This window comes from Bacillus rossius, chromosome 15 (assembly GCF_032445375.1).
Source record: "Bacillus rossius redtenbacheri isolate Brsri chromosome 15, Brsri_v3, whole genome shotgun sequence".
In the NCBI taxonomy this organism is placed as follows: domain Eukaryota; kingdom Metazoa; phylum Arthropoda; class Insecta; order Phasmatodea; family Bacillidae; genus Bacillus; species Bacillus rossius.
In genome coordinates, this window is record NC_086342.1 from 13,359,615 (window position 1) to 13,371,737 (window position 12,123).

At 37.4% G+C, this 12,123-nt stretch overlaps 2 protein-coding genes across 2 annotated transcripts in view; one reads left to right on the top strand and one right to left on the bottom strand.

Annotated features, from left to right (window-relative positions):
* The window catches only part of LOC134539637 (lipase 3-like), a 43,660-nt gene extending 36,979 nt beyond the window's left edge, over positions 1-6,681 (top strand). The window contains exon 9 of the mRNA XM_063381823.1: positions 5,537-6,681. Coding sequence (XP_063237893.1) covers positions 5,537-5,686 — 150 coding nt within the window. The 3' untranslated portion in view covers positions 5,687-6,681. The remainder of the gene's footprint in view (positions 1-5,536) is intronic.
* Positions 6,682-11,131: 4,450 nt separating this feature from the next.
* LOC134539638 (myeloid zinc finger 1-like) lies at positions 11,132-12,052 on the bottom strand. Its single transcript, XM_063381824.1, has one exon. It carries the CDS (start codon positions 12,050-12,052, stop codon positions 11,132-11,134), a length of 921 nt encoding a protein of 306 aa, XP_063237894.1.
* Positions 12,053-12,123: the final 71 nt, after the last annotated feature.

The following is a 12,123-nucleotide window of genomic DNA, read 5'->3' on the forward strand; positions in this document are numbered from 1 at the left end:
TTCTAGAATGCACGAGCGCGGCTGGGGCCAGTCGCGTCATTCCGCGCCGACCCGACGGCAGAAATCTCTCGAAACACGTGTCGGCGGCTGCCGCGGGACTCCGCAGCTGTGAGGTGTCTTAGCTATCTCAGCGCCGCGCGGGGAGCGGAGGGCTGGAGGAAGGGGAAGCGACGATCCTTGTAATCTTCCAGGCGCGCGCGGCACGTCTCACGTTGCGGCGGCCACGTGACGTCTGTGGCCGTGCGGGGCCGCCAGCCAGCTCTGCACCTGCACGTGTCGCGGCTTTTGCTCACGTTCGTAACAATATTAAAAGCTTCATTTTCGTTGTAACGGAATAGGGTGTTGCTTGTAGAGACGAGTGCGCTGTGAGAACACAGCCCTGGCCGGTCGTCAGTGAAGACGAAGCGGCGGGACGCGCACACGTCTGCGGCGATATGACGGTGTAGTCATACTACCTTCAGTTTCGCGATTAATCAACGTAATTCAACTTACAATGAGTGTTATTAACATGCTCTCGGCACCGTCTTTCATTAAACAGTTTGAAGTACACGTGCTGATTGGTACCAACACAGACGCGTGCCATGGCTGGCCTATCCCCAAACAAAGCACACTATGCAACTATCGTTTTTTTTTTTTTTTTTTTCAGATTTAATTTTATAAAAATGAATTGACCCCCCTGAATATAATACGTGTAAGTTATTTTTGGACTTAATATATATTATCTGGGGCACAAGAAAAAAAATTATTGTTTGAGTTGGATTTGAACCATGAACTGTTGTACCACGCGTACCCGGGAGCTCGCGCTAGCCTGCTGCTCCACCGAAGAACTGCGTCAGGTAGTCATTAGTATTGGTTGGTATATGAATTAAGGTTAATAAAAAAATTATGTGTTTCATTGTCACGCTGTGATATAAATGTGTTCATACGTTACTTGAGAAATAGGCGGCACTTTATGTCGTAGGTTTCAATGTAAAAATTTTTGAGTTAATACAGGACGTATGTGGTGGATTATTAATTAGTCGTTAGATAATGATGTAAATATCGCTTAGAATTATTTTATGTCTTACCCTAAAAGTCTTCTTTACAACCGTGTTTTAAATTTTTTTTTTCTATTTTAACCAGTTTACTTTTTGATATCGGGTCTACCTGAAGCCCTTTACAATGACACGTAAATGGAGACGTATCTTCCGGAACATTCGCTATCACGTCTGCTGCTTCCACAATGCAGAAACGAGATATATTTCTTAAGGCCATTCACACAGATTGTTTTATTTTTCTATGTAAAAGAGTTGCACATGGACGCTTTAAAATTATAGGTATTTTTAAGAGGCATAGCTTTCAAAACGTTACGCTTGAAAGTTGATAATTTCGGCGTTTTGTTATTAACTATTCGTTTTTTTTCCTAATAACTTGTATTTCACGTAGTCGTTATAGTCTGAACAAAAAAATAACTTACTACGAAAGCGACAAATCTATTGCCAAACGTGTGTTGTAACCCTCAGTCTTGACTTTGGCATTAATATTTCAGTAAAAACCAAAGTTAATCTCTTGGAACATTTTCAGAAAATATATGTTCTTAGTTCTTGGAAAATTGAAATCTCAGAATAAATTGAAAATTTACTAAATTAAGCTTGTCTGTTACAAAAAATAATTTTGGCATATGGTTTCCATATAGCCCTATTCAAAAATATAAGAATCCTTATATGTACTGAAATTATTGTTTGCCATAAATAACATATTGGTATGGAAACAGTTAAAACAATTGTTTTTTGTATTCTTTTTGGCTAGCCATAATATATCTTTATATTATTGCATTTTTTTTTCTTTGGTTTGGTGTTTTGTGCCATTCACCTGACGGCCTTTAACACAATGACACAAAAATAAAACAATCAATTACATAACAAACACTGTCAAAACAAAAATATCATACAGTGACAAGACCACATAAATGTGAACATGTTCATAACAGAAATAATTTCTTTTTTAAAGCTTTCTCAAAAGTTATTATAAGAATACCAAAATATTTTAAATTTTTGACATGCAAACTAAATTAAAATTATTTATTATAATTTTTAAAACATCTTTATTTTTAAATTTTAACACCTTTCCTAACACCTCAAGAATACTAATATATGTATTTATAATTTTAATGACAAAAATAAATCAAAATTACATATTATAATAGTTTTAAAATTTCTTTGTATTTAATTTTATTTCCAGTGTAAGGTTATAGTTTGTGACAGTAGGTATTATAATTTTTAACATACCTATTTCTAAGCAATTCTGTTTACTCGTAAAATTCAAAGAGTAATTTTCTCATTTATTATATTATTATAACATGGAATTCTTAAGCCAATCTGAGATATTACAACTGAGCAGTCAAAAAAATTATAATAAAAAACAATTAATGAGAAATATTGCATATTTGGTAGAACGCCAAATGAATAGAGAATTTATTTTAGAATTGGAAAAAAAAAATTAAAATTCGAGAGTGAAATATTTCATACATAAATCTAAATACTTTTTTTCTGGGTGTTTTCTAGTCTATTGGAATCCGTAGCTGTTTTTGAATTCCAGATTTGTATCTGATTATGGTGTGACGTCGTACCGACCATGGCCTTTAAGCCCGTGCTCCGCACCGCCAGTACCGTGTCCCGTTTTCGGAGCGCGCCCCTTGCCCAGCCGGATTGAGTCAGGCGAGCGCCTCGGGCGTGACCCCAATAGACAACAAACCTCATTAACAGTCACCGCGGCCACTGGCCTTACTTAAAATGCCCGTGACTATGATCAAGTCAGAATAGGAGAAATCCCTCTAAAACAATTCACAGTGGGACAATATGTTAGTAAATTTACAGTCGCCAACTTGATGTCACAATTTAAATAATTAAATACATTAAATCATTGTTAAGCCTTAAGCACCCAATTACCAGGTGCTACATTTTAATTGGGCACCTGGAACATGTTTTAACTGGTCGTAGAGTAAATTCAATTAATATAAGTTTTTTGACGCCGACTCACAAAGAAGAGAAAGTTTCTCTTCCTTGCGAGAAGGCCATGTCCGGCAGTCTCCAACCACTCCGCGCCGGGAACAGACGTGTGTCCGTGGGCAGCATCCAAGTTTCTTTCATTGATTAATTTTTATTCTGTACTAAATCTTTAAATTTAAAACCTTTTGTTAATTCACCGCTGCCCACGTCGACTCGGCGCGTATTTTGCGGAGCCGGGCCTATCCCGACCGTCTTCAGTGTGATACCGCGATACGTATCGTAGCACAGAAAGTACGGTACTGGCCGACTCCAGCGAAAGTGTTTTTACTTAAGGACGCCGTGCATATGCCTACCGGCTGCACACACGTAAGTGTTTCGCCGAATTTAGGAGCCCGCTCATAGAGCCCCCCCCCTGCACCCGTTAATGTTCGGCGCTGGCCGTCTCCAGCGAGCATCGATCCGCGTCCCGCGAGACTGCCGCGGTAACCATTAGTGTCGCGTAGTGTTGTGTTTTTTCTGTGTTAATTGTGTAACGGCTAGACGTCGCCGAGTGTTTTGTAGCGGGACTAGATTAAAGGTAATTCTCACCAACTCGTGTATACTAATTTTCCGGAGTCTCCCGTCCTCCACACGGCCGAGCGGCCTTCACAGTCAAGGGAGAGCCATTCAGGGTAGATTCAAGCCGTGTACCTGGCGGGGCACGCGGGGGCAGAGTACCCACGACCCAACACCAACGGCCTGGCGCTCCTCCGGACAACAAGAGCACCGCAGCGCCCGTCAGGTACCCCCCGGGCCTTTCACATAGGTCGGGTGACGGCAGGTGAAGAATAAACATAGTATTTAGTCGGGTGTTGTGGAAAAAGTAATAAAGTTGATTAATCCAAAGTTCTTCTTTATCAACATGCTGATGGAAATATTGTTTTGTATTTAATATAACTCCTAGATCTTTTATGCGGTGCACACTTTTAATGTAGTTTCTTGCTATTTGATAATTATGCAACATACTATTGCTATAACGGCATGTTTACTACTTACAAAAATTGGAGGAGACTTTTGTATGTTTTTGGCCATTTTCTTGGATAAAATGCTACAACTGTTAAATGAAAGCTTACGTTTCTATGTCATAAATCATCAGTGCAGTTAAAATAAGTTTTCTGAGCCGGCAGTCAAAATGCTAGGTCACCAATTAGAACTTTTTATTGCGGTTAAGCTTTGTTATAAAATTGTTTTATTTTCAATGCTTCTCAAAAAACAGCCGTAGAAATATTTTCAGAATAATAAATCTTTTGAGAAAGTAGTAAGTCTAAGAAGACTAATTAATGAGTGCAAATAAAATTTATCAATTAAATTTCACTCTTTATTTGTATCCATGATACAAAATAGTGATGGTTCAATTTTATTCATAAAAGTATGCAATCATTTCATCATTGTTTTGTTATGACGTTGTCACGTTAAACTATCGTCCATAAACCGACTTTACAGACAACCAATTTTTTTTTCTTTAATAACTCTAACTTCTGATCAGTTGGCTCCATTCGGCCACTTGGGACAACAACAGCCTAAGTCATTCCAGGCAATTTCCAACCGAGTTTTTATATTTTTACAGCAAAATGTGCAAACATAACGATAGAGCAGTTACATAGCGACCTTCATACATGTGTGTATAACGTCTAACGTGCATTCATAAATACACACACATTTTTTTTTATTATTATTCCTGGAAGGGAGGGATCCAGACCCCACGAACCTCCACCTGGCTATGTTCTTGCGTGAAATAGATCCTGTTACTTACCTTAGTTGCTATCGTTTGCTCTACCCATGCAAATTTCACACATGCTGGTGAAGTAAATGGGATAGGATCTAGGGTGAGTGGTAGTATCAAGATGTAAAACTCTAATTTATGTTACTCACCTCTTGCCAATAGCAGAATTATAGTTAATGCAACAGCAGCATTCAAATTAAACTTTTTTGTGATCATTTACACTATCATCAGTACAAGATTCTATTGGACAGACATATAACCCTTTTGACGAATAAAATCAGTACAAAACTATGCTATAATATGATAAAATTTTAATTTAATGCCAAGAATTAAAAATATACAGACACTAGTGGGAAAAAAAATTACAAACTAATTTGTAAGTCATTTTTATTACCCTAATATTATGTATTAAACTTTATTTATTTTCTAACGTTTTTATGAAAAAATCTGATCTTAAGTTGATTTATAATGTTCATATAATATCTCAATTTTTTTATAGTAAACTTTGAACTTCCTAGCAATAATACTGAATGAAAAGGCAGTTAAATTACCAGAGAAATCGAGAAAGTTAAAGAACCTCTCATTATTGCATGCAGTTACTGGTGTGTGTGTGTTTCTTTTGAAAGTGATCAGATAAGTGCTGACAATTTTTAATTTTTTTTGCCTAAGCATAATTTCAAATTCAGGACATGTAAGTTGTTGGCCATGCAACAACAACAACAACAAAAACTGGTCTTGTAACGCACAAACAAGCTCATTATTAATTACTGTATCTCTTTTGCTGCAGGATGTATTGGAACTGTCTCGCCTTCTGCCGAACGTGGTTAACCTGCATAAGATAACCGACCCAAAGTTCGACCATCTCAGCTTCATCGCAGGCAACAACGTGAGAGAACTCCTTTACGACCAGATCTTGGCCGACCTGAGGGCGATGTGAGCGAGCGACCTCCGACACTCCACTCAATGTCACAGCACAAACCAAAGATTTATTTATGTATTTATATTTATTATATTTAAAGCTGGGCAGCTGTCCAAAGTAACACCAAGCCAGGTAAGACCAGTAGACTACTGACTGCTTGCATATTGCAAGGTGTCATCCAGTTGCTTCAGAGCAAGAAAATCTACCTCAAGAACGTGTAATCGTTATGTCAAACTGCGCGTTAAATTCAATGCAATCAAAAAAAAAAAAAAAACCAATGTTTTCTCCTTGTGCTGCATAAACCCACCTAGTCCTGAAGTTAGATGCAAAAATAATTTATCAATGTGCACAATTTCTGATAAATAAATACCTCTGTGCACGAAATTGTAAGTGTAGTTAAATAATGTAACTGTAACTTGGTGCCAAATAATGTATGAATATTTTGAAGCTTAACTGAGAAAATAATAATATAAAAAAGTTGTTGTACATCTACTCAAGTCACAAATGTAGCTACAAACATACTCCAGTTTCATTCTTGCAGATAATGTTTAAAATAAATAAAGCATTCAAAATTTATGGAAATATAACAACGGGTTGAACAACATTAAGAGTGATAGAAACACTGATTAATGACACATCATTATATATTTTATTTGACTGAATTAATTCGAAAATCATATAATTCACTACATTTGCATTAGTTGATTTTATCAGACCATTCGTTCTCCAATGGCTTTGTTTAAAAGAAAAAACTGTAACGCAAACATTGCATGCATTTTAAAAATAGGTATCTCATTTTAAGTCAGATGAATTAAAAAAACATATTAAGTCCCATTTAATGAAAAACAAAAAGATGCATTCACTGGTCAGGAACTATTTCAAGGAACAGGGCACACGATTTGTACTGCAGCTGTCTTCTTAGTTCTTAACCACCATTTATTGAGCTATTAAAAATAATTACATTATCAATTTTTTTTTTGTAGTTTGCTTCAAAATTAATTAATCTAGTTCATTCCAGCTTAAGTGTATTTTGTTATTCATATAAAACTTTTGTTTGTAATACAGGTTTTTTTTTTCTGTAACTAGAGTTTTGAGGTTTTTTTTTTTTGGGAAGAGAGGGCTGTTGGTGTTGACCCGGCATCACGTGTCAGTCAGTAGTCGCCGTGCTTGAGCGTGACCTTGTAGGTGAAGGCCCGGCCGCAGAAGGCGCAGACGTACGGCCTGAGGCCCCGTGTGTCGCCGGACAAAGCTGGGTCAGGTTCCACTTTGCCCGAGTGGACGCGCCAAGTGCCTCCTCATCAGCTCCTTGCGCCCGGAAGGGTCTTCGGGGTTTTGTTACTTTGGACAACTCATGATAACCACAGGGGCGTAGGAACCGGGGGGGGGGGGACGTGTCCCCCTGAACTTTTTGGGTGGAGGGGACTGTCCCCCCCCCCCTCCCCCCCCCCAACTTTCTAGACCATAAACTTCTGTCACATTTTGTGTAATGTTACTTAATTTATCCTTTAAATTTATATATAATTTTCATGGTTCAATAATTAACACTCAAACACCAGTACTAAATAATTTTAAATAAACTGGCTGGACAGATTTTTTACATAAGATGTTTTCAAATCATAATGCACGGCTAGTTATTTTTTGTACTGTACTATTTACTTCTTTCCTTTATCTTCCAGCCACCCTATCAAATTTCAAAATGTTAATTTAACTACTTGTTTATTTCAGTAAACTATGATGACCCATTCCGATTTACATTCACAACATAAACCAGACGTAGGAAAAACCGTAAAATTGTTACATTATCGTATTAACAAAACTAATTATGAAGTGATAAAATTTAAAAAGCTGTTGGAACATAAAAACAGCAGCACTATGAAACAAGAATGTCTAGATCCAAATATAAACCACTGGAATTTACTGGCGTGTTTTAGACACCTAGATAGGCGTTTCATACAAAGGATTTGGCTAGATAATAAATTAAAAGATGTAAAATTATTATTGGATATTTATTCACAAACATAAATACTAATATAATACCTATAGATGAAAATTTTATTTTTCAATTCATGTTTGAAAATATATGTAACCTGTACACAAATTTACATTACAAAATTAAACATATTTTAATGTACACTTACACACATGCTAATTTACAAAAAAAATATATAAGTGGTACACATATCTGATGGCAATAACAAGGGCATAGAATTTTAAGCTTTATGAACTGAACAGAGTCACTGCATCATGTGTGAAGATGATACAGTGATGTGTCCGGCCACTTACATATTGTGACGAACACGAGCACATGCTTAGGTCTTTTGTTAAGAAATGTGAAATCTTGAATCACACCCACTTTCCATGACAATGCACCGACAAAATTATTCCAAACAGCAAGTCAAGGTTACACAAATGAAACTGACTCAAACTTAACTGGGAGTGAACTTTACGAATCTTTGTCTTTGAATTAAACACCTAGTCACTTATTACCTAAAAAAAATTAACACTGCTTACAATGCTAAAACAGCACACAGCATAACAATTGTGCATGAAGAATCACACAAAACTTACATATTGATTTTAAATTATCATACAATGCTAACAGGCTGAACTACTTGCAGTCTTGACACTTTTTTTTACCCTAAACTCATTATTAATAATAAATTGGAAATTAGCCATTCATTTCATCAAAAGCCATCCTTCGAAGGAAAAATGTTTATATGTTAATAATTTAAGTTTGAAAACATTTATCAAACAAATACATAACATTCTCAACTCTTATTTGTTGTAATCAAATATTTTAAATTTTTTTAGCAATAAACATTTTGGGTATTTATCATTATAGATAGGTATATAAAATTTAAATAAATACCAGATCGTCACACACCTTTAAAAAATAAAGTGTACAAAAATGCAATATATGTTTACAAAAAAATACTCCAATAAATAATTAAACATTTCAACAAAACCTTACTTATTCACTCTCATTATAATAACATGATGAATATGATTATATTCCATCACAATAATTATCAAACATTAATGCAATGTACCGTATTGTATAAATTAAAATTTAACATGACCTGTTATCATTTCATAGTGAACATACATGTCGAGAAATAAGGCTGTAAAAACCTTTAAATACATGAAATTAAGAATACAATATGTGAAACTGGACCACCATAATGGTTAGACACCTTGTTGATTTTTAATTTCCGTTAAAATCACAGATACAAACTTCTAAAAATTGTTTCATATGTATACATTTCTGAATACCTTTTATGCTTTCTAAAATCACTCTTAAAATAAAATACATAATTGCTTGAATCCATTTTTAATAAAATTTAATTTAATGGTTGTGTCTAGCTTGAAATATTTTTTTGGAATGAGATACCAGGTTTTAAAATTTCAATAACTTTAAAACTACCTTTTTTTACTAAATCCTCATCAGCAGAGAAAATTGTAAATAAGGAAAATAACCTATTTAAACAACAGTAAATGGAGAATGAAGTACAGTCAACTCTGTGTTTAACAAAATGTTCACTTCTTTTAAATAAACTATGCTTCTGAGAATTTTTTCTATTAAAATAAAAGCAACCCGTAGTAAAAATAATCTGATAATAGAAGAATAAATTCTTCAAGTTCAGAACCCATGCATGGTTAACATTGCAGTACATAGGTAGTGAATAAGAGAGCAATGCAGGCAGGAAAGCCGAAACTTAAATAAACTAGCGAGAGGCAGATTTGTGAGTGCTGAGGCAATAAAGACTTGCATATCTGGGCAAGTACTACAAGAGAATGATCAGGGTTCCCAAACTTTTAACCTAAACAATTTCCTGATATTTTCCCCTGTTCAACCAACACTACTAAACCCTGTCTCATAAATCAATCTTGTAAGACAACATAAATATATTAAACTACAAATAGTTACCAAAACACATTTCAACCACGCATAGTGTCATACTGACAATAAATTATTTTCCTGCACAATTCCCAGTATCCACTGATATCTTTTCCACCAATGCTTACCAGTCTGTAATATAAAACCACTACAGTAAAACCCTGTTATAGTATATTTTAAGGGGGCATACGGAAAAAAATATAATCAGAAAATATCAATTTAGCACTTGTCATTTTTTGAACTTTTTACTACTGGACTCATCAAGCCATGTTAACCATTGATGCTCGAAATTGATTAACCAAGCCAACAATTTTTCAACTTTGTCATGCTTCCTGCTTCTATTTTATTTGTCTTTAAAGATACACATACACACACATATTTCTGTAAAACTTGTGTCACAACTTGTGACGATGATGTTTAGAGTGGGAATGCCTATTTCCAATTCCTTCGCCACTTTAAAATGTGTAATTTTGGGATTCCTACCTACAAATTATATATATTAAACTCTATCAGCAATTAAATGCACTTTTTGTTTTGCCATCATGGACTAATTGGCAACTAGAATGGCAAGGAACAGAAGGATTGGTTATCTTTATTTTTTCCAAGACATGGGTGCCAACAGACACATAACTACAAATGATACGTTCCTTCGATATATCAAATACATAGCATTAGCCAGCACTAACGTGCTAATGTTCTGGCACACATACATATGTTATTTTTGCATCCAATTATATTTGAACAATCTACATATATGGTATAACAGTGTTTGAAAACAAACTTAAAGTTTACAGTAAACCTTTCAGCAAGTTAAAATTCACAGATGGGATAAGCATTGGATGTTAGCAACCAAATGTTAAAACAGAAGATGCACCACTCGTGAAACGTTATATGCAGGAAATAAATACATGGGAGAAATTTCAGTACTTAAAAAATATGACATAAGCATGAAAACATTATAACAGGATTTTACTTTATATTTTATATGACAAAACTTTGAAACACTAGATTATTGTGACTAGGCAAATGACTATTGATATTTCATTGTGCTTCAAATCATTCAATCAATACACAGTTGAATCATTGTTCCTCTTTGTGAGAACCCTGATAGTGTAGTGATTGCAAAATCAAGTGACCTAACACTAGCTTTCAGTCAGCAAACCAACATTTAACATAAAACAAATCTTAAAAGGTACACCAAATAGTCAAGAGACTTAAATGAAGGCCTACACTATAAAGCATCAAAACAGGCAAACAATATTTAAAGCTACGTACCTTCAAAATTATTAAATGAAGTTTCTTGTTCATTGTCATTATTTTAAGTTTTTGTGGATGTTGGACTACACTATTAGCTACATATTTCAAAATTTATTGAATACATACAGGAATAATAAAAAAAAATATTTAATGGTGATGAAACTATTAATTTCCACAGTACTCTGTAGCAGAAAACACAGGCTAGAACATTAAATAAGTCTGAAATGAATTTGTGAACCGGTCGTCTCAATAGACAATAATTAACGAATCTACTTCCAAAAGCTCGAGGACTCACGGTAAACGGCTGATCACAAGTCTATTTCGCGGATCGAGACCTCGTTCTCGTGGATCTGCCTGACGTGGTTCCTGAGCGTGACGTTGTGCCTGTAAGCCTTGCCGCAGTGGGAGCACACGTACGGCTTGGCGCCGGTGTGCAGCCGGATGTGCTGGGTCAGGTTCCACTTGCCGGAGAAGCGGCGCGCGCAGAAGGGGCACGCGTAGGGCCGCTCGCCCGTGTGGACGCGCATGTGCTTGGTCATGGCCTCCTTCCTCCGGAACGCCTTGCCGCAGACGGGGCACACGGCCGGGCGGGTCTTGCGCGCCTCGGGGCAGGCGTGCAGCCGCTCGCCCAGGTGCGCCGCGGAGTGGCCCTCCAGGTGGTCCCTCGACCGGAAGGTCTGGTTGCAACCGTGTGACAGCAGGTGCTTCCTCAGCTTGCCGAACCGCTCGCCGCATGCGCGGCAAGCGCAGCGCCTCAGGAGGTGGGCCCGGGCGTGCAGGCCCAGCCTGGCGCGCGTGTGGAAGCCCTTGTCGCAGTGCTTGCAGAAGAACTTCATCTCGCCGACGTGCGACGCCTCGTGCTCCCGAAGGCACGCGCCCGGCCGGAACATCTTGCCGCACGAGGAACACGCCCCGGTCCTCGGGCCCGGCCCGGCCGCCGCGCTCTCCCCCGCCCCGTCTTCCGACTCGAAGTCGGGGTACAAAACTTCCACTTCCTTCACGTCCGCCTCCTCCTCTTCGTCGGTACCTCCGGCGTCCTCCGAGTTTTCGTTCAGCTCCACCGTCACGACGTCCCACGGCTGAAAGCTGCTTCCTTCGACGCTCTTGTGGCCCATTCCGAGCGTGTTTCTGACGTCTCCGAGGAGAATGCGCTTCAGTCGCTCACTACCACCGGCACTGTGTTTGGGACGGTTTCCTTGCTGTGCTCCGGCTTCGCTTCTTGTAGGCATCTAGAGGAGAAAATATACCACTTAATATTTTACGCCAACGGTACTGATGGAACTAGTACTACGTACTGCGA